The sequence below is a fragment of the Saimiri boliviensis genome, chromosome 14 (assembly GCF_048565385.1).
Source record: "Saimiri boliviensis isolate mSaiBol1 chromosome 14, mSaiBol1.pri, whole genome shotgun sequence".
Lineage (NCBI taxonomy): Eukaryota > Metazoa > Chordata > Mammalia > Primates > Cebidae > Saimiri > Saimiri boliviensis.
In genome coordinates this window covers 7824355-7846679 of record NC_133462.1, presented here as the reverse complement: position 1 = coordinate 7846679, position 22325 = coordinate 7824355, and the positions used below count along the sequence as shown (strand labels likewise).

Sequence of the window (22325 nt, the reverse complement as noted above, 5' to 3'; positions counted from 1 at the left end):
TTTCCGTTCCACCCAGGCCCAGATGAAGGAACTATGGCGGGAGGTGGAAGAGTCACGAAGCTCCCGGGAGGAGATCTTCGCCCAGAATCGGGAAAGTGACAAGCGCCTCAAGGGGCTGGAGGCTGAGGTGCTGCGGCTGCAGGAGGTGAGGCTGGGGTGTGCTGGGGTGGGCTAGGGTGGGCTGGGTCCTGGGACAGGCAGCTGGGCGGTGGGCAGGGCTAACCTCAGGGCCCCTGGGGTGTGAGGCTGGGGAGGTCTAACTACAAGGTCCCTGAATGTGAGACTGGGGAGGTGGGCGGGGCTAACCACAGAGCCCCTGGGTGTGAGGCTGGGGAAGTGGGCGGGGCTAACCACAGAGCCCCTGGGTGTGAGGCTGGGGAGGTGGGCGGGGCTAACCACAGAGCCCCTGGGTGTGAGGCTGGGGAAGTGGGCGGGGCTAACCACAGAGCCCCTGGGTGTGAGGCTGGGGAAGTGGGTGGGGCTAACCACAGAGCCCCTGGGTGTGAGGCTGGGAAAGTGGGCGGGGCTAACCAGTGTCCTTGGGTGCGAGGCTGGACAGATGGGCGGGGCTAACCACAGAGCCCCTGGGTGTGAGGCTGGGGAGGTGGGCGGGGCTAACCACAGAGCCCCTGGTTGTGAGGCTGGGGAGGTGGGCGGGGCTAACCACAGAGCCCCTGGGTGTGAGGCTGGGAAAGTGGGCGGGGCTAACCACAGTGTCCTTGGGTGCCAGGCTGGACAGATGGGCGGGGCTAACCACAGAGCCCCTGGGTGTGAGGCTGGGGAGGTGGGCGGGGCTAACCACAGTGTCCTTGAGTGTGAGGCTGGAGAGGTGGGCGGGGCTAACCAGAGGGCCCTTGGGAAGTGGGTGGGGCTTACTGTGTGGCCTCCAATCCCGGACTAAGGGCAGAGATTATGTCCTGGGGCACTAGGGAGCCATGGAAAGGTCCAGAACAGAGGATGGCAAGGGTCAGCTCTGTAGCAGTTGAACTGGAGTGGGGAGACTGGACACACAAAGCCTGGTGGGGTGGCGGGGAGAGCGAGCCCTGAGCCAGGGCCAAGGAGATGCAGAGGATGGAGAAAGCAGTCAGAGGGCCAGAGGGAGAAGGCCATGGTGAGGGGGCAGAGGAGGGGAGGAGAACCCTGGGTCTGGCCCAGTGACTGGAGGACCCTGGAGGAGAGGCAGGTTTGAGCGGAGAACCTGTGTGCAGTAAAAGGTGGAGAGGGTGAGGGTCCTGGGGGTTGGGCTGCAGGAGGTGGGCATATGTCAGGGGCTCGGGAGACAGATGTAGGAGACATCTGTAGATTGAAGCTCATTCCAGGGTTACCCAGGGGCAGCATGAGAAAAAAGCCAAGAGACTTGGGGTGTGATGGACAGAGAACGGGTGAGACCCATGCCCAGATTGCCTCTCCTCACGCCCACCGGCCACCCCCTCTGTGCCATCGCAGGAACTGGCCGCCTCAGACCGTGCTCGGCGGCAGGCCCAGCAGGACCGGGATGAGATGGCGGATGAGGTGGCCAATGGCAACCTTAGCAAGTAAGTGGCCCAAGGGTCTGGAGGTGGAGGCGCTGTGCCTGCAAGAGGTGAAGTTGGGGTAGACTAGAGCTGGCTGGGCTCTGGGACAGGTTGGTGAGCGGGGCTAACTTGGGGGCCCATGGGGTGTGAGGCTGGGGAGGTGGGTGGGGCTAACCACAGGGCCTTGTAGTGTGAGGCAAGGCATCCTCCTCTGGCATCTGGTCCTCTCATCCCCACCCCTTCCCGTCTCCCTAGGGCAGCCATTCTGGAGGAGAAACGTCAGCTGGAGGGGCGCCTGGGGCAGTTGGAGGAAGAGCTGGAGGAGGAGCAGAGTAACTCCGAGCTGCTCAATGACCGCTACCGCAAGCTGCTCCTGCAGGTGAGCGCCGCTTGACCACCCCCACCAGCCTCAGTCCCCGCTCACCTGGGACCATAACCTTCAGTCCTCTTATTCAACAAATAGAGAAAGGGGATGTTTGAGTTGGGTTTTGAAGGTTGAATAGGAGTCATGAAAAGGGTGGAAAGGCCTGAGGCATTGGTTCACTTGTATTTCTGAGGCGTTTCTCTAGGGCTGGATCCAAAGATGAATTATGTAAGGTCTCTGTCCTATGAAGTTCCCTGGAGGAAACAGACACGGGACTATGCCGTCACATTGTAGGGCAGCAGGTGTGATCATGGAAGTCTCCTGAGCCCAGTAGAGAGAGAGAAATGACTTTCTGCAGGAGCCATAAGAAAACATTTGGAAAAAGACACATTTTGGCTGGCATTTTGAAGCCTAGAGTTCAGCAAAGGGAGAAAAGCATGCTTTCATTTGTATATTTATTTACAAATGTTTTCTGAGGATTCTGGAGGTCCAGATCCTATTCCGGGTTCTGCTGGGGATCTGGAGCTGGATAGTATAAAGTCTGCCCTCTAACACATCTTAGTCTAAGATAGATTAGACTAAGTCTTGTACTTAGACTAAGTCAGTACTAAGTACAGACTAAGTCAGTACTAAGTCTAAGATTAGACTAGGTCTGTACTTAGACTAAGTCAGTACTAAGTCTAAGTACAGACTAAGTCAGTACTAAGTCTAAGATTTGACTAAGTCTGTACTTAGACTAAGTCAGTACTAAGTCTGCCCTCTAACACATCCTTAGTCTAATGGAGGAAACAGACCATCCCAGTACAGAGATACAAGTGAAAATGGAGGAAGCACAGACACTGTGGAAAGCTAGAAGGGACCACCACCGAGCCTGGAGGCTAGAGGCCATCAGAGAAGGCTTCCTGGTGGAGGTGATGCCTTGAGAGATCTTAAAGGAAGTGCAGGAGTTTGCCAAGAAGACAACCAGAGGGATGGGGCGTCCAGGGACAGGCCAACGTCTGCTTTCTTCATTAACTTTTTTTGTAATTGTTTTATTTTTGAGGCAGTCTCACTCTGTTGCCCAGGTCGGAGTGCAGTGGTGTGATCTCGGCTCACTGCAACCTCTGCCTCCCAGATTCAGGTGACTCTCCTGCCTCAGCCTCCTGAGTAGCTGAGACTAGGCGTGTGCCACCACGCCCGGCTAATTTTTGCATTTTTAGTAGAGACGGGGTTTCAGCATGTTGGTCAGGATGGTCTCGAACTCCCAACCTCAAGTGATCTGCCCACCTAGGCCTCCCGAAGTGCTGTGATTACAGGCGTGAGCCACCACGCCTGGCCAGGAGTTTTTTATTTTTAGTTTCTGTGGGTACATAGGTGTATATATTTATGGGGTATGTGAGATGTTGACTTCATTAAGGTTTAAAGTCATGTCTTGAGGCCTCTCCTGGGTCATACCCTGGCATTGCTGGAGACTCAGAGAAGAGTTAAGACCCTAGCCCTTGGGGAAAGCCCAGGCCAGTGGAGAGGCAGTCATATTCTAGGACGTGGCAGCTCCCATCTCACTCAGAATAAAATCTTACTCAGGGTCCCACACAGTCTGGTCCCCGGCTAACTCAGACCTCCCCAGTCCTTCCGCCCTAGCTCACTGCTCTAGCCACAGCAGCCTCCTCACCTTTCCTGGACCATGCCGAACATATTCCAACCTTACACCCTCTGCACTGGAAAGCTCTGGCGACCTGCGTAAAACAGCCGCCTCCCTCCCGCGGGTCCCTTCCACTCTCTCTGCGTTGACTGCCTTCACGTCACTGACCATTATCAGAGATTATATCCTGTATTTGCTTGTCTGTTGTCTGTCTTCCGAACAGACTGTGAGCACCTTGAGAACAAGATTGTTGTGTCTTAGTTTTGTTCCCTACAATATCCCCAGTGCTTAAAATAGTGCTGGGTACACAATAGTGCTGGTGTTCATTATAAATCAAATGAATGGGTCAATACGTGCTCTAGAGGAGGGAGTATTTTATACAGGATCTAATCTCTCTGACCACCTAAAAGGCCTAGAAACAGCTAACCCAGTAGTAATGAGTATCACTCTGTCCACGTTATGATCTGGGAATGCTGTTTCCCTCTAAAAGAAACTGGGGCTGGCCAGGCACAGTGGCTCACACCTGTCATCCCAGCTCTTAGGGAGGCTGAGGTGGGAGGATTGCTTGAGCCCAGGAGTTTGAGACCAGCCTCAGCAACATAGTAAGAATTTGTCTCCACAGAAAATAAAATTAGCCAGGTATGATGGCGCATGCCTGTGGCCCCAGCTACTCTGAGGGCTGAGATAGGAGGATTGCCTGGGCCTCGGAGACAGAGGCTGCAGTGAGCTGAGATCGCACCACTCCACTCCAGCCTGGGCAACAGAGGGAGACCCTGTCTCAAAAAAAAAAAAAAAGAAAAGAAAAGAAACGAAACCGGGGCTTCTTCCAAAACTGCTGATTCCAGATCTGGAGCAGGCAGCCAACAACAGTAACCTGGAACATTTCGTGATGTCCATTAGCGGGAAAGCTGGTGTAGCGCTTAGAAGTCAATGTGAAGAGCCTCCCGCTGGCCCAAAGTGGGACAGCTTGAGCCTCAGCGAGGAAAATTGCAACCGATTTAATCCCATGAAATTGGTTGAAATTCCTGAGCTCACAGTGACGTTTATAAAAACATTAATTAGTTGTTGTGTTAGTTCCCTAGGGTCACCATAACGAGTTCCTGGAAACTCAGTGACTTAAAACAACAGGAACGTGTTCTCTCTCTCTCTGTCTTTTTTTTTTCCTTTTTTTTTTTTTGAGATGGAGTCTCTCTTTGTTGCCCAGACTGGAGTGCAGTGGTGCGATCTCGGCTGACTGTAACCTCTGCCTCCCGGGTTTAAGCGTTTCTCCTGCCTCAGCCTACCAAGTAGCTGGGACTACAGGCACCAGCCACCAATACAGGCATGCGCCACCATGCCCGGCTAATTTTTGTATTTTTAGAGAGACGGGGTTTTACCACGTTGGCCAGGTTGGTCTCGAACTCCTGACCTCAGGTGATTTGCCGCCTCGGCCTATCAAAGTGCTGAAATGACATGTGAGTCACCGCGCCTGGGCAGGAACGTATTCTCTCGCGGTCCTGGAGGCCAGAGGTCTGAAATCAAGGTGTGGGCTGGGTTCATTCCTCTCGTTCCTGCCTCTCCCCGTCTTCCGGTGGGTGCTGGCAGTCCCTGGTGTTTCTTCACCTGTAGATGCATCACTGCAATCTCTGCCTTCAACGTTACAAGGCGTTTTCCCATCTTTGTGTCTCTGCCTCATCTCCTCGTTTTTTTGTTTTTTTTTTTTTTTTTTTTTTTTTTTTTGAGACTGAGTAGGTTGGAGTGCAATGGCCCGATCTCAGCTCACTGCAGCCTCCACCTTCTGGGTTCAGGTGATTCTCCTTCCTCAACCTCCTGCGTAGCCGGGATTACAGGTGCCCGCCACCACATCTGGCTAATTTTTTTTTGTCTTTTTAGTAGAGACAAGGTTTCACCGTGTTCACCAGGGTGGTCTCAAACTCGTGACCTCAGGTCATCCGCGTGCCTCGGCCTCCCAAAGCGCTGAGATTACAGGCCTGAGCCACCGTGCCTGGCCCTTATCTCTTCTTGAAAGGACACCAGCCATATCAGAGTTGGGACCCTCCCTGATCCAGTGTGACCTCATGTTAGTCTATTATAACTGCAGAGATGGTATTTCCAACTGAAGGTCACATTCCGAGGTTTTGGGTGGACATGGATTTTGCATGGGAGTCTGTTCACTCTAGTGCAGACACCCTTGGACAATGCTTAGGGTGCCATTTGGAAAAAACTTAAACCATTTTTCTTCTGCTCTCACGCCACAACACTCATCAACACAGAAAAAGACGTTGGTGACCAAATGTAGGGAGTGGGGTTCTCCCCATCACCAGGTGAGCAGTTGGATCTGCCGCAGATGCCGGCAAGGTATCCTCCAGTTCCCCTCCAACAGCATCTACCTGGAGGCAGTGTCGGACCCCACAGACTGAGGACTGTCTCCCCGCCGACCCCCAGGCACCAGTCCCGAGTCCAGGCCACCAGAACGTCTTGTCTTTTCCTTTTCTTTTTTCGAGATGAGGTCTTGCTCTGTGACAGCCCAGGCTGGAGTACGGTGGCACGATCTCAGCTCACTGCAACCTCTGCCTCCCGGGTTCAAGTGATTCTCCCGCTCTAGCCTCCTGGGTTCAAGTGAGTCTCCTGCCTCAGCCTCCTGGGTTCAAGTGATTCTCCTGGCTGAGCCTCCCAAGTAGCTGGGATTGCAGGTGTGTGCCACCACACCCAGCTTATTTTTTTTTTGGATTTTTAGTGACACGAGTTTTCACCATATTGGTCAGGCTGGCCTCGAACTTCCAACCTCAAGCCATCTGTCTGCCTTGGCCTCCCAGAGTGCTGAGATTACAGGTGTAAACCCCTGTAATCCCACTTGGCCCAGGCCACCAGAACTGCTGACCAACCAGCTTCAAGCTGGGATTCCCACAACCCCCTCTTTGGATTAATTTGCAGCTCGCAGAACTGAGGGAAAATACTTACTTTTCTGGTTTATTAAAGGATATTACAGAGGATACAGATGAAAAGATGGTTGGGGCAGGGTATCAGGGAGGGGTCATGCAGCTTCCGTGCCTCCTGGGGCTGCCACCCTTCAGGCACCACACATGCTCAGCCCTCCAGAAGCTCTTAAACCCTGTCCTCTTGGGCCTTTTATGGAGACGTTGCTGGATAGGCATGATTAACGACCGTGTAGAACTGTGACTGGACAGAAAGGGTGTGGTCTAAACCCAGCAAGGCCTGTCTGTCCAGAGTCTTCCTGGCTTCTCTAGGCAGTATTCCTCCCCCTCTGAAATGAGGGTTCTGTGATCCACAGTCAGGTTAGAGTTTCTGCCTTGTCCAGGTGAAAGAGGGGCAGGAGGAGATGAGAGACAGCGGTTCTGTTCACACTAACAAAGGCTATGAAAATCATGAGCAAGGAACCATGGACAAAACCCAACACACAACATATACATATACACACACACACACATACACACACACATATACACGCACGCACATACATACACATACACACATGCACACACACATATACACACATAGACATACATACACATCACATACACGTAGCATACACATGCACACACGCACACACATATACACACATGTAACATACGCACACATACACACACACGCACACACATACGCACACATACATATACACACACATATACACACATATACACATACACGTAACACAAGCGCGCACACATACATACATACGCACACATACACATACACACACACACATACACACACATATACACACACACACACACAGCAATATCACAGGTACAGACTCCCTTGAAAATTCACAAATAAGAGAGAAAGATCAGGTGCAGTGGCTCATGCCTGTAATCCCAGCACTTTGGGAAGCTGAGGCAGGTAGATTGCTTGAGGCCGGGAGTTCAAGACCAGCCAGGACAACAAAGTGAGACCCTGTCCCCACTGAAAACAATAGCAACAAAATTAGCAGGGCATGATGGTGGGCACCTGTAGTTCCAGCTACCACGAGGCTGAGGCAGGAGAATCGCTTGAGCCCGGGAGTCTGATGCTGCAGTGAGCTGTGACTGTGCCACTGCACAAACAAAAAAGAAACAAACAGAAACAAATAAAATAGAACAAACCCCTGGACCCAGCTGCCAGTTTCCAGGTAACGTAGAGGAGGAAGAAATGAATGCCGAATTAGACCATAAGTGGCGTGATCAGAAAAATCTGAACTCCACGAGTCTAACAGCCTAGATTCTTCAACAGATAAATTATAAGAAACAGTCTGGCTGCAATGACTCACATCTGTGATTCTAGCGCTTGGGGAGGCTGAGGTGGGTGGATCACCTGAGGTCAGGAGTTTGAGACCGGTCTGACCACATCATGAAACCCCATCTCTACGAAAAAACGCAAAAGGGCCGGGCGCAGTGACTCACACCTGTAATCCCAGCATTTGGGAGGCGGAGGCTGGCGTATCATGAGGTCAAGAGATCGAGACCATCCTGGTCCACATGGTGAAACCCCGTCTCTACTAAAAATACAAAACACATTAGCCGGGAGTGGGAGTATGCGCTTGTAGTCCCAGCTACTCGGGAGACTGAAGCAGAAGAATCACTTGAACCGGGAGGCAGAGGTTGCAGTGAGACAAGATTGAGCCACTGCACTCCAGCCTCGTGTCAGAGTGAGACTCCATCTCAAAAAAAAAAAAAAAAAAAAAGTATTGTAAAGAAATAACAGGGATGGAGGAGGGAACTATAGGTTAAAAGAGACCTTACAACAAAGCCACAGCTCATATGAAGAAAAAGAGAGAAAGAGACTTAAAAGACAAGTATCTGGCCAGGTGTGGTGGCTTATGCCTGGAATGCTAGCAATTTGGGAGACCGAGGCAGGTAGCTCACTTGAGATCAGGAGTTCAAGACCAGCCTAGCCAACATGGTGAAACCCCGTCTCTACTAAATAGTAAATACAAAAAAAAAAATAGCTGGGCGTGATGGTGGGCACTTGTAATCCCAGCTGCTTGGGAGACTGAGGCAGAGGAATCGCTTAAACCCAGGAGGCGGAGGTTGCAGTGAGCTGAGATTGCACCGCTGCACTCCAGCCTGGGTGACAGAGTGGGACACTGTCTCAGAAACAAACAAACTTGCCTCTATTTTTTTAAATGGGCAGGATTCAACTATAGGATCCAGGGATGCATCTGTGTGTAATAAAACTCTGAAGACACGCAAGGAAGCCAGAATCTGAGAAGTCAGGATAACGTGCTATTTTGGGGAGAAGGAAGAGGCTGGCGTTAGGATGAGCACATGAAAGGGCTTCTGGAAGGGCAGAGTTCTATTTCTTGACCAAGGTGCTGCTGACAGTGATGTTTGCCTTTCGTTAACTCCCGATGCCTGTGCTGTATGACACCCACACACATCCACGTTCAGAGACAGAAGCCGCAGGAGCATGAGACTGGAAGGGTTCCCATCTCCAGCTGCTGGAATAATCAAGAACACCCCCGTAATGTTCTTGGTTGAGAATTACTGTGCTAATAAAACTAGCAGAATATTTGTTACTGACTTTATTTGATGAGCGTTTGGCTCTCTGTATCACCATTTTATTTCACAATAAAAACTCTGAGGCCAGGTGCGGTGGCTCACACCTGTAATCCCAGCACTTTGGGAGGCCCAGGCAGGTAGATCACCTGAGGTCAGGAGTTCGAGAGCAGCTTCGCCAACATGGTGAAACCCCGTCTCTACAAAAAATACAAAAATTAGCCAGGTGTGGTGGCAGGTGCCTATAATCCCAGCTACTCGGGAGGCTGAGGCAGGAGGATCGCTTGAACCCAGGAAGCGGAGGTTGCAGTGAGCCAAGATCATGCCACTACACTCCAGCCTGGATGACAGAGCAAGACATGGTCTCAAAATAAATAAATAAAGTAAAATAAAAATAAAATTAGCAGGGGTGATGGTGCATGCCTGTGACCTCAGCGACTCAGGAGGCTGAGGTGGAAGGATCACTTAAGCTTGGGAGGCTGAGGCTGCAGTGAGCTCAAATTTCACCAGCTGGGCAACAGAGCAAAACTCTGTCTCAAGCCGGGCGCGGTGGCTCAAGCCTGTAATCCCAGCACTTTGGGAGGCTGAGGCGGGTGGATCACGAGGTCGAGAGATCGAGACCATCCTGGTCAACATGGTGAAACCCCGTCTCTACTAAAGATACAAAAAATTAGCTGGGCATGGTGGCACGTGCCTGTAATCCCAGCTACTCAGGAGGCTGAGGCAGGAGAATTGCCTGAGCCCAGGAGGCGGAGGTTGCGGTGAGCCGAGATCGCGCCATTGCACTCCAGCCTGGGTAACAAGAGCGAAACTCCGTCTCAAAAAAAAAAAAAAAAAAATTTTTTTAAGTTAAACACATAAAGGAGAAGATGCTAATTACCCAGTCATTATGTCCCTGTGAGGGTCACATAAAGTAGGAATCACACTGGGTCTGACTCATTTCCATGTCCCCAGAAGAAGGCCTTGCTCAGAGTACGAGCTGAATAAATAAATGGGAACTATTATTAGTGGTGTGTTTACACATTTTCCACGTAGCAGCTGTTTATTGAGGCCGTGTTTCTCCAAATGCTCCTGCTAATCACTCCCATCTGAATCACATGAGATGCTTGTTATAAATGCAGATTCCCGGACTCTGCTTTGATCCTGCTGAGTCAGAATCTCTGAAGGGTGAGACCCAGACATCTGCATTTTTTTCACAAGCTCCCCCAGATGATCCTGGTGCAAACAAAAATGTGATAACCCTTGGAATAGACTCAGTCACAGTCAGAAGTAGAATTTTTAACCTTTAAAGAAGTTTGTGATCCACTTATTAAAATAAGCAGAAAACTATCCAAAATGTTAAAACCCAGGGCTGGCAGTGCTGTCAGTGATAAGTCAATAAACTAGTAATAAAAATACTAGCTGACATTTGTTGAGTATTTAGTATGTCTCAGGCTCTGTGCTGTGTGTGTGGCAATCATCAGCGTGCTTAATTCGTGGAGGTGCTTGGATTTACCTAGCACCTTCCCTCTGAGACTCCACCATGACATCCTTCGTTCCCCACCTGCTACAGGTAGAGTCACTGACCTCAGAGCTGTCAGCCGAGCGCAGTTTCTCAGCCAAGGCAGAGAGCGGGCGGCAGCAGCTGGAACGGCAGATCCAGGAGCTACGGGGACGCCTGGGTGAGGAGGATGCTGGGGCCCGGGCCCGCCAGAAGATGACCATTGCTGCCCTTGAGTCTAAGTTGGCCCAGGCTGAGGAGCAGCTAGAGCAAGAGAGCAGGTAGGTGGGAGCGGAGGCCACGGGAGCAAGGCGACCTCCACATCCTGGCCAGTGACAGGAAGGAGGCTGTGTTACAAACACCTGTTTTGGAAACATTGAAAAAGACATCATAATATTAATGACTGCTGGCCTGGCATGGTGGCTTATGCCTGTAATCCCAGCACTTTGGGAGGCCAAGACAGGAGGATCCCTTGAGGCCAGGTATTTAAAACCATTCTGGGCAAGGCGCAGTGGCTAACGTCGGTAATCCTAGCACTTTGGGAGGCTGAGGTGGGCAGATCATGAGGTCAGGAGATCAAGACCATCCTGGCCAACATGGTGAAATCCCATCTCTACTAAAAATACAAAAATTAACTCGGCATGGTGGTGTGTGCCTGTAATCTCAGCTACTCCAGAGGCTGAGGTAGGAGAATTGTTTGAACCAGGGATTTGGAGGTTGCCATGAGTCAAGATCACACCACTGTACTCCAGCCTGGTGACAGAGTGCGACTGTGTCTCAAAAAAACAAAAAAAAAGTCTAGTCTGGGCGACGTTACAAGACCTCATCTCAAAACACACACACACACACACACACACACACACACACACACACACACACACCCTAGGTGTTTTAGCATGTGCCTGTAGTCCCACCTGCTCAAGAGTCTGAGATGAGAGGATGGCTTAAGCCCAGGAGTTAGAGACTGTAGTGAGCTGTGATCACACCACCGCACTGCAGCCTGAGTGGCAGTGCAAGACCTTGTCTCAAAAAGAAAAAAAAAAGCCAGGCACAGTGGCTCACACCTAAACCCCAGCACTTTGGGAGGCTGAGACAGGCAGATCACTTGAAGGCAGGAGTTTGAGACCTGCCTGGCCAACATGGTGAAATCCTGTCTCTACCAAAAAATACCAAAATTAGCCAGGTGTGGTGGCTTGTGCCTGTGGTCCCAGCTACTGGGGAGGCTGAGGTGGGAGGATTGCTTGAACTCGGGAGATGGAGGTTGCAGTGAGCTGAGTTCACACCATTGCACTCCATCCTAGGTGACAGAGCCAGACTCCATCTAAATAAGACAAAAAGAAAAAGCAAAAAACAAAACTGTGTGTAAATGTATGTAAATATTTAAATGATTGTTGATTTTCTATATCTTTTAGGGTGCTTTGGGCTGCAAGTAGCTGCAGTCTCTTAAATAAGAGTATGATTTACGTAATAATGTGTCAGTTAGCTGTAGCTAAGTAACAAACCACTCTAAAACTTGGTGGCTTAAAACAACTACTTATTATTGCTCGTGAGTCTGGCAAGTAAGTTCTGCTGATCTGGGCTTGGTGGGCTTCACTCATACATCTTTGCTCCGTTGAGGGTGAGCTAGATGGATTTCCTAGTCTTGACCGGGCTTTTTTTTTTTTTTTTTTTGCTTTTTTATTTTCAAGAACAGCATGAATGGCAATGGCTGGGTTTGCATAACTCTAAGATCTTGCCTAGGACAAGTAAACTAACGTGTCTCTGCTGTATGTGGCCTCTCATCCTCCGGGAGGCTAGCCCAGGACTGTTCATATGGCAGAGTCAAGGTTCTAAGAGCAAGGAAAAGTGCTAAAGACTCCTCGAGGCCTGCACCTGGAGCTGGTACTATGTCACTTCTGCCACCTCCTATTAACCAAAGCAAGTCACTCAGCCAGCTCAGATTCAAAAGAATGGGGAAATAGATATGACTGTTTGATAGGAGTAGTTGCAAAGTCATATTCCCAAGGATATGGATACAGGAAGGGGTGAGAACTGGTACCATCTGTTGTATCAATCTAGCACAAAAAGGAATGGCCTTTTTTCACGTGATAAGAGGTTTAGAGCTAGGCAGCCAAAAGATGGTAGGGCGCTGGATCAACATCTGTGTTGCTTTTTTAGTCTTTCCTCATGGTCACAAAATGGCTGCAATTGCACCAAGTGCCACACCCACAGGCATCCATGTTCAGAGACAGGAAGCAGCAGTTGTATGGAGCTGAAAGAGTTTCCATCTCCAGTTGCTGGAACAATCAAGAAGACCCCCATAACATTCCTAGTTGAGAACTGCTGTGCTAATAAAACTAATAGAATATTTATTACTAAGCCTAATACCTTTTACTTTTCTAATACAATAGATTTTCCTGTTGTTCAATACTATTCAGCAACAATAATTACAACAATACTAACAGTTCCCACTTTTTTTTTTTTTTTTTTTTTTTTTGAGACGGAGTTTCGCTCTCGTTACCCAGGCTGGAGTGCAATGGCGCGATCTCGGCTCACCGCAACCTCCGCCTCCTGGGCTCAGGCAATTCTCCTGCCTCAGCCTCCTAAGTAGCTGGGATTACAGGCACGCGCCACCACGCCCAGCTAGTTTTTTGTATTTTTAGTAGAGACGGGGTTTCACCATGTTGACCAGGATGGTCTCGATCTCTTGACCTCGTGATCCACCCGCCTCGGCCTCCCAAAGTGCTGGGATTACAGGCTTGAGCCACCGCACCCAGCCTAGTTCCCACTTATTGAGGATTACTATCTATCAGGCGCTGGACTACCTGTATATACCTCCATGATATCACGTAATCCTTGGGAGAGAAAAACCATGGTTATCCTGTTTTACATGTAGAAAAACTGAGGCTGAGATTGGATTTAATGTAGGATGCCTGACTTGCTGTTCATCATCTGTACATTATCTCATGTGCTGAGCACATCTGGGGCTGTTGTATCCAGTGTGGCTGTCAAGCAATATCAGTTGCTAGGGGTCCTATCACATGGATAGGACCAGATATTATGGACATCCAGGAGAGGACAGGCGTGGGAGCAAAGAGAGCGTTCCCTCCCACTCTGAGGATTCGAGCCTGCTGAAAGAAACTGACAAGAAATAGATTAACAAAATAAAAGGCATACAAATGTGTGAATGTGCCTGAACACAGGAGCCATATAAAATATAAGACTTTTTATACAGGGCCAGATGGTTGAGGCTTAAATAGCCTCTTCATGGGGGAGAGGGACACCAAGGATGTTTTCACTTGTGGGAAATAGTAAATGATTTTCAGGGGGAAATGAACGGGCCCACAGAGTAGACTGTAGTTTGTGAATGGTTCTCTTTGGAAACGGAATGGGACCAAACATATACTTATTATAGATCACAGTATCATAGGAAACAGGTACGTCAGGCATCCTAATAGAAGCCAAGGACGTGGATTCCAGGGAGTAGGGATCCTGTGCGTCAGTGTTTAGCCTTGGTAAACAATGGGAACCAGTCAGGGGTTAGGAAAGAGCAAAGAAGCCAATCCAAGAACAAGACGACAGCCACTGCGTGAGTCTGTAGGTTGAGCCCCTCTGCTAAGACTCTTCCTTGTCCCCCTCTTCAGAGAGCGCATCCTCTCTGGGAAGCTGGTGCGCAGAGCTGAGAAGCGGCTTAAAGAGGTGGTACTCCAGGTGGAGGAGGAGCGGAGGGTGGCTGACCAGCTCCGGGACCAGGTGAGCAGCTGCCGTCGTCAGAAAGCAGTGAGGAGGCCGGGCGCGGTGGCTCAAGCCTGTAATCCCAGCACTTTGGGAGGCCGAGGCGGGTGGATCACGAGGTCGAGAGATCGAGACCATCCTGGTCAACATAGTGAAACCCCGTCTCTACTAAAAATACAAAAAATTAGCTGGGCATGGTGGCACATGCCTGTAATCCCAGCTACTCAGGAGGCTGAGGCAGGAGAATTGCCTGAACCCAGGAGGCGGAGGTTGCGGTGAGCCGAGATCGCACCATTGCACTCCAGCCTGGGTAACAAGAGCGAAACTCCGTCTCAAAAAAAAAAAAAAAACAGTGAGGAGTGGGACCGCTGACTCAGAAATCGCCCAGGCCATCTCTGGAGGCAATGAGCTCCCATCACAAGAAGCAACTTGCAGGTGCCGGACTGGAACGGAGTGCAGATACCATCTCGGTATCTGGCACATCAGCAGAGGGTTGGAATCAGTGAGTTTGCAATTCATAAATGCTGGCGTCTAGAAATGGTCCTGTAAGGAGCTGAGGCAGCCAGGGCAGTGGGAGAAGTTAGACCCTACCCAGAGCTAGACCAGGACTAAAATTACAAAAGATAGTGTTTATGGAGTGCTTTCTACGTACCAGGCACTGTGCTAAAGACATAACATTTAGTGCGTTTAATTTCTATCAGAATGATAGGCGGAAGGTACTGTTATTTACTGTCTTGTTTATATGAGGAAACTGAGGCACAGAAAGCTGAAGTAACTTGCTCAAAATTACTTAGCTCGTAAGAGAGGTGGGGTCAGCATTCCAACCTCAGCACTCTAGCCTCAGAGTGTTCTTGATTACTTACTAAGCAGTTACTATGTCACAAGCAACTGCTTTTAAAAAAAATACACATCTGCATTTCCTCACTAGTCCCATTTCACAGATGAGGAATCTGAAACTTTAAGAGGTGATATTTTGCTTCAGAGTCACAGAGATAGAGCCTGGATCAGACCCCAGGTCGGTCTGTCTGGACAGAGGGCCCTTAAAAGCTCAGCTGTGCGTCATTCACCATTCATTCCGCAAACAATTATTGAGCACTGCTACGTGTCAGATATTGTGGGAGGCATTCGGGATATGGATGTGAATGAAACAGAGGAAGCCCCTGCCCTCACAGAGCTCACATTTTCAGCATAGGAAAAGGCATAATAATAAACCCGTAAACAAACAGATAATTACAGATTGTGACAAGGGCTATGAAGAAAAAAAAGTAAAGACAGAGGAAGACACAGAGGATGTGGGAATCTTCTTTCGCTTGGGGGATCAGGAAGGACTCTCTGAGAAGGTGACATTTAAATTGATACCTGAAGGGGCCAGGCACAGTGGCTCATGCCTATAATCCCAGCACTTTGGGAGGCCGAGGTGGGTGGATCACAAGGTCAGGCGTTTGAGACCAGCCTGGCCAACATGGTAAAACCCTGCCTCTACTAAAAATACAAAAATCAGCCGGGCGCAGTGGTGGGCACCTGTCATCCCAGCTACTTGGGAGGCTGAGGCAGAAGAATCACTTGAACCCAGGAGGCAGAGGTTGCAGTGAGCTGAGATCCTGCCACTGCACTCTAGCCTGGGCGGCAGAGCAAGACTCCATCTAAAAAAAAAGATACCTGAAGGGTGAAGAAGAGCCAGTCAGAGGGAACAGGTACTCTAAAGGCCCTGAAGTACAGAAATAAGCTTGGTGAGTTCAGACCAAAAAGCAGACCCGTACGGTCTAGACCAGGCGTCCCCAAACTACGGCCCTCGGGCCGCATGCGGCCCCCTGAGGCCATTTATCCGGCCCCCCGCCGCACTTCAGGAAGGGGCACCTCTTTCATTGGTGGTCAGTGAGAGGAGCACAGGATGTGGCGGCCCTCCAACGGTCTGAGGGACAGTGCACTGGCACCCTGTGTAAAAAGTTTGGGGACGCCTGGAATAGACAAACATCTGCTTTTATTTTAGTCCTGGTCTAGCTTCTGGTAGAGTTTAACCTCTGGCTGGGCACGGTGGCTCATGCCTGTAATCCTAGCACTTTGGGAGGCCGAGGTGGGTGGATCACCTGGGGTCAGGAGTTCAAGACCAGCCTGGCCATCATGGTAAAACCCCATCTTTAAAAAAAAAAAAAAAAAAAAAAAGACTTTAACTTCTTCCCTCACCTTGGCTGCCTCAGCTTCCTATGAGGGCCCTTCCTAGATGCCAGAATTTATTAATTGCAAAGTCATTGATTCCAACCCTCTGCTGATGTGCCCAGTGCCAGGATGGTATCTGCACCTGCTTCCAGGCCAGCACCTGGCAGTTGCTTCTTGTGATGGGAGCTCATCGACTCCAGAAAATGTGGGGTAGGGGGTTGAATGATAAGAAATAAGGTCAGATCATGGATGTTCTCTCCCTGAAGAGAGGTGGTAGGGTCTGAGGAGGATCCCAGTGAAGTTGGTCTGGTTGGTGGGTTTACGGGAAGGGAGAAATGGACAGGAAAAAGACCCTGCCGGGCCTGGAATGCCAGGCTGAGGGGCTGGACTTTTGTCCCAGGGGTACTGGGGAGTCATGAAAGGATTGCGAGCAGGAGGGTCTGGGTCAGTTAGAAAGACCTCTCTGAGGCCATGTAGGAGACAGCCTGGAGGGGAGAGCCTGGAGGTCAGGTACAGGTTGGCATGAGGGCTTTAGGGAAAAAGAATAAGGCCTAGGGCCGGGCGCGGTGGCTCACGCCTGTAATCCCAGCACTTTGGGAGGCCGAGGCGGGTGGATCATGAGGTCAAGAGATCGAGACCATCCCGGTCAACGTGGTGAAACCCCGTCTCTACTAAAAATACAAAACATTAGCTGGGCATGGTGGCGCGTGCCTGTCATCCCAGCTACTCAGGAGGCTGAGGCAGGAGAATTGCCTGAACCCAGGAGGCGGAGGTTGCGGTGAGCCGAGATCGTGCCATTGCGCTCCAGCCTGGGTAACAAGAGCGAAACTCCGTCTCAAAAACAACAACAACAACAACAACAACAAAAAAAAAAAAAAAAAAAAAAAGGAATAAGGCCTAGACAGAGAGCAGAGCATGGGGCAGAGAGGGCCGGGGGCAGCAGGGGTGGGACAGTAGTGGGCTGTCGTGGAGGGAAGAAGTGATGGCAGTGCCTGGAGACGTGACCTGGGCCCCTGCTCTCGCCAAGCTGGAGAAGGGAAACCTTCGAGTGAAGCAGCTGAAGCGGCAGTTGGAGGAGGCCGAGGAGGAGGCGTCCCGGGCTCAGGCCGGCCGCCGGAGGCTGCAGCGTGAGCTGGAAGATGTCACAGAGTCAGCCGAGTCCATGAACCGCGAAGTGACCACGCTGAGGAACCGGCTCCGGTATGGCCATCCCAGAGGCAGGCCTGACGGGTGGGCGGCGCCCTCACTGCATAAACCCCAGGGGTGCAAGGCGTTACCACGGGATCCATGGGGGCGTGGGGCTGCGGGAGCCGGGGCTGTGCTGGGGGAGACTCACATCCAGGGAGCTGCTTCCTTCCCGCACCCTTCTCCCGGCCTCCCCTCCTCCCTCCGCGCCCCGTATCTCTCTCTGCCCCCACCGCTTCTGCCCGTCTCCTCCATTTCTCCTGATCTCACGTCTCTCTTCCCCTCATTGCGTTCTCTCTCTCCTCTCATGTCGCCTCGTGTCCCGGTCTCCCCCCTCCACAGACGCGGCCCCCTCACCTTCACCACCCGCACGGTGCGGCAGGTCTTCCGACTAGAGGAGGGCGTGGCCTCCGACGAGGAGGCGGAGGACGCAGAGCCTGGGTCCGGGCCGTCCCCGGAGCCGGAGGGGTCCCCATCAGCCCACCCCCAGTGACCCTACCCTGTCCCCAGATGCACTAACGGATGGGGCACAGCCCCCTTCCTCCCTGGCCCCCACGGGCCCCTGTCCCAGGAACCCTGCCCTCTGTCTTCCTGTCCTTTGGAAACAGTGCCACACTCTGGCATTTGTCACCCCCACCCGGGCCCCCTGCAACCTCTATCAAAGGATGACCCCTAAACACAGAGGAGCGGGGCAGGCCGGGCGGCAAGGACTGGGGCTCTCTTGCTTGGGAGGAGACCGGGCGCAGTTGGCAAGCTGGTTCCCATCGGCCCCCTGTCGTCCTTTCTTCCCTCCTTATTGATCTGTAGGTGTTAGGAAGGGAGCCACAGCGCTCCTCCACCGCCTCAGCCCGTGCTCCCCGTTCCCTCCTCTTTCTCTCTCTCTCCCTCCCTCCTCTCTCACCTCTTTCTTGGCCTCTCTGAGGGTCTCTCTGCGCATCCTTCCGGGAGTCTCGCTCTCACTTCTCTCTGTGCAGCCACTCTCCTTCCCCCATGTCTGCCTCGACCCCCGAACTCCTGAGTGTCAGAAGCCCCAGGCCTCCGCCAGCCTTGAGCCCTCGCGAAGGGGCAGGACAAGGGGACCCCTCTCACTTCTGCTGCCCATGCTCTACCCTCCCTTCTGGTTGCTCTGATGGTTTGGAGCTTCTCTCCGGGGCTAAAGGAGTGTCCTTTACCCTCCCAGCCTCCAGGCTCTGGCAGAAATAAACTCCAGCCTCCGACTGGACCGTCTGCGTGGCTGTGTGTGTTCCTGCAGGGGGCCTCTGATGGGCAGGACGGGCACGCGCTGCCTCAGACCGCTGGGGCAGCAGGTCAGGCAGCCTGCGGGTTTCAATCACGGTGCGTGGGTGTACAGGGGCCTCCTGTGGACCAGGCACTTCATTACTGCTTTCCTCCTCACCCTGGTGTACAGTGGAAACATCCCCTCCACTGCACAGATGAGGGAACAGTCTGAGCGCAGCATCCCACATGCCACGCCCCAGGGACTGCCAGAAGCGCTGCTGAACTTGGGCCAGCTCTCAAGTGTTTGTAGAATAAGTGACAGGCTCGCTGCAGCGGCTCACACCTGCGATCCTGGTGCTTTGGGAGGCTGAGGTGGGAGGATCACCTGAGCCCAGGAGTGGAGGCTGCAGTGAGCTATGATTGCACCACCCCGCATGGTAGCATGGGTGAGAGTGAGATCCTGTTTCAAAAGCAAAACCAAACAAAAGGACAGCCATGGTTGTTTGTGCTGGGTGCTGTGTTGAGCACACATTGTTTGTCGTAACCCTTAGCACAGCACTGCACGTAGAGATTTCATTGCCCTCTGGTGCCTAGAACAGTGCCTGGCACACAGCAGGCATTCATTCAATACGTATTTGCTGAATGACTATGCCCCTCCCACTCTTTTAGAGTGGTGGGAATAGGCTCAGAGAGGCTGAGTGACTTGCCCAGGGACACACAGCTACTAAGAAGTTCAAACAGTTTGAACCTGGACAGTCTGGCCTCAGAGTCAGCACATATGGAGGCTGAGCCCTCAGCCCCTGACCCTACCGTGGGGACCCAGGTCTATCTCCGCGTCCCACCCCACCTGGGAACTAGACATCCTCGTGTAAGGGCTCGTGTTACTCAGACTGAGTCCTCAGTGACTTTATTTTTATTTTTATTTTTTTGAGATGGAGTCTCACTCTGTCCCCAGGCTGGAGTGCAGTGGCACCATCTCCGCTCACTGCAACCTCTGCTTCCCGGATTCGGGTGATTCTCCTGCCTCAGCCTCCCAAATAGCTGGGATTACAGGCACCTGCCACCACGTCCAGCTAATTTCTGTATTTTTAGTGGAGTCAGGGTTTCACCACGTCGGCCAGGTTGGTCTCAAACTCCTGACCTCAGGTGATCCCGCCCTCCTCAGCCTCCCAGAGGGCTGGGATTACAGGCTTGAGCCACCACGCCCAGCCCTCAGTGACTTGTCAGTTAGAGATGTTGATCTCCATTTTTACCATCAGGGAAACTGAAGCAGGTGCTTGCCCTAAATAAGGTGCAAGTCATTGAGAGGATATCAGGACCACCAAAGCCCATCCTCCGCTTTTTAAAAAAATGGAGCCGGGCGCCGTGGCTCACGCCTGTAATCCCAGCACTTTGGGAGGCCGAGGCGGGTGGATCACTAGGTCAAGAGATGGAGACCATCCTGGTCAACATGGTGAAACCCTGTCTCTACTAAAAACAAAAAATTAGCTGGGCATGGTGGCGCGTACCTGTAATCCCAGCTACTCAGGAGGCTGAGGCAGGAGAGTTGCCTGAACCCAGGAGGTGGAGGTTGCGGTGAGCCGAGATCGCGCCATTGCACTCCAGCCCGGGTAACAAGAGCGAAACTCCGTCTCAAAAAACAAAACAAAAACAAAACAAAACAAAACAAAACAAAAAACGGAGATAGGGTCTCACTCTGTCACCCAGGCTGGAGTGCAGTGGCACAGTCATGGTTCACGACAGCCTCAACCTCCCAGGCTCAAGCGATTCTCTCACCGCAGCCTCCTGAGTAGCTGGGACTACAGATGCCACCACACCTGGCTAATTATATCTTATTTTTTGTAAAGACAAGGTCTCTATTGCCCAGGCCGGGCTTGAACTCCTGGCCTCAAGCAATCTTCCTGCATCCTTGGCCTCCCAAAATGCTGGGATTACTGGCCTCGGCCACCGTGCCCGGCAGTAGGGCCCCAATCCCTCCGTGCGCCCCAGCCGCAATCAGGACACTTTCCCAGCAGGCACACGGGAGGCAATTTTTAAATGAAAAGGAACTTTTATTTTGGCAGGGAGTGAGGGTGGGTGGGAAGGGGGCATGACACTTTTTCTTTGGGGAGAGGGGGGTGACATGCGGCAGCTTCTGCATTGGGCGGTTCATGCACCCAGGGTGGGCGTGGGGGAGGCTTGGGGAAGGGGCCGTGCCGACCCCTCCCTCCCTGCCCTGCAGGTGGGCTGAGAAGACCCGCCATTAGCACCAAAGTTGGACGTTTTGCAGACCTCCCCTCCCCACACTGACTCCGAACCCCGCCCCCATCCCTGAGAGCGCCCCCCTCGCCACTCCCCCCACCCAGCGACAGGCTAGGCCCGCCCCGCCCACATTTGAGTGAGAGAAACTTATTGCTGTGTGTGTGTGTTGGGGAGGGTGAGCCGCGGAGCTCGGAGCTCGGGAAGACCCCCAGCCATTCATTCCTCCCCAATCGCCCCGCCCCCTGGCCCGTGTCCGTGCGTTCCCGGAGCGCAGGAGGGGTGCGACATGCGTGTGGGGGGCGCGTCATGCAGCGCATGCGTGTAAGTGCAGGCACCCTGGCGGCCGGGGGGAAAAGGGGGAGCAGGACTTGGAAACAGTCCCTTTAGCTCGCTCGCTCTCCCTCCCCGAATCCCACACAGTTGTCTTGGGGGATGGGGTGGGAGGGGAGGAGAATCACGTTTCGTGGGTTATCATGATTGTGGTTATTTCGAAAAGCTGAACTAAAAAGCTGGGTACGTGTGGCGGATTGGCGAGCAGGGGGAGACGCTGGGAAGAGGTCAGTACCCTTTGGAAAAGACCCTCACCCCCTTTCCCCGCCCCCTTCGGCTTTCATGAAGGTCAGGGGAAACGGGGGGCGGGGGGGCTCGTTAAAGAAGTTGAACCCTTTGGCAATATAATCAGTCCCCGCCCCGTACCCTGGTGTCTGGAGCCCCTAGCCCTTTGCCCCGCCCCCACCAAAACGCGCCCCACCCCTCACCCCTGATTCACCAGGGTTTAGGGTCCGAGGGAAGGAAGGAGGGGACTCAAAATGCCCCTTGCATAGGAATCGTTGCATCGAGAATCGTGCTCAGTGACGCCCCCCATCCACCCTCGGGTGGGAAGGTTCCTGAGGCCGTGGGAGCAGAGGGAGGGAGGTCGCTAATTCCATGGGCCCCTGGCTCCAAAAACGAGATCCGCTAAGGAGTCTGGGACCGGTGTGGTCTCTGGGCTTGGGGGAGGTAGCATCCTTGAGCCAGGATGGGAGGTGGGAAATGGTTTTCCACCCGCGAGCGCGACGCGGCGAGGACCAACGGGGAAGGGGGGGCTGGGATTTCAGCCGAGTTGGGTATGTCGTCGGTTCCCAGACTTCTGATATTCCAGTGTCTTTCCCTTTGGGAACAGCCTCGGTGATCATTTGTGGACTACTTTAAATGGAAACACTCTTAACCTAAATAAACCGTGTCCGAGCCAGGCAGCGATGCCTACACTTATCGGGTGCTGTACAAAATGTGCACATTAGAGACAAAACTTTTAAAACAAGTGTTTGTCCTTGAACTGCCTAAAACGTTAGCACACCACCGAGGATACAAACACGAC

General features: G+C 52.2%; 1 protein-coding gene across 7 annotated transcripts in view; it reads left to right on the top strand.

Annotated features, from left to right (window-relative positions):
- MYH14 (myosin heavy chain 14) overlaps nucleotides 1–18731 on the top strand; it is a 108096-nt gene extending 89365 nt beyond the window's left edge. For all 7 annotated transcript variants that reach the window (XM_039466433.2, XM_039466428.2, XM_039466427.2 and 4 more), the window contains 7 exons: nucleotides 17–145; nucleotides 1447–1535; nucleotides 1770–1893; nucleotides 10526–10734; nucleotides 14077–14185; nucleotides 17352–17524; nucleotides 17852–18731. In XM_039466433.2, the coding sequence (XP_039322367.2) occupies nucleotides 17–145; nucleotides 1447–1535; nucleotides 1770–1893; nucleotides 10526–10734; nucleotides 14077–14185; nucleotides 17352–17524; nucleotides 17852–18002 (984 nt within the window). In that variant the 3' untranslated portion in view covers nucleotides 18003–18731. The remainder of the gene's footprint in view (nucleotides 1–16; nucleotides 146–1446; nucleotides 1536–1769; nucleotides 1894–10525; nucleotides 10735–14076; nucleotides 14186–17351; nucleotides 17525–17851) is intronic.
- Nucleotides 18732–22325: the final 3594 nt, after the last annotated feature.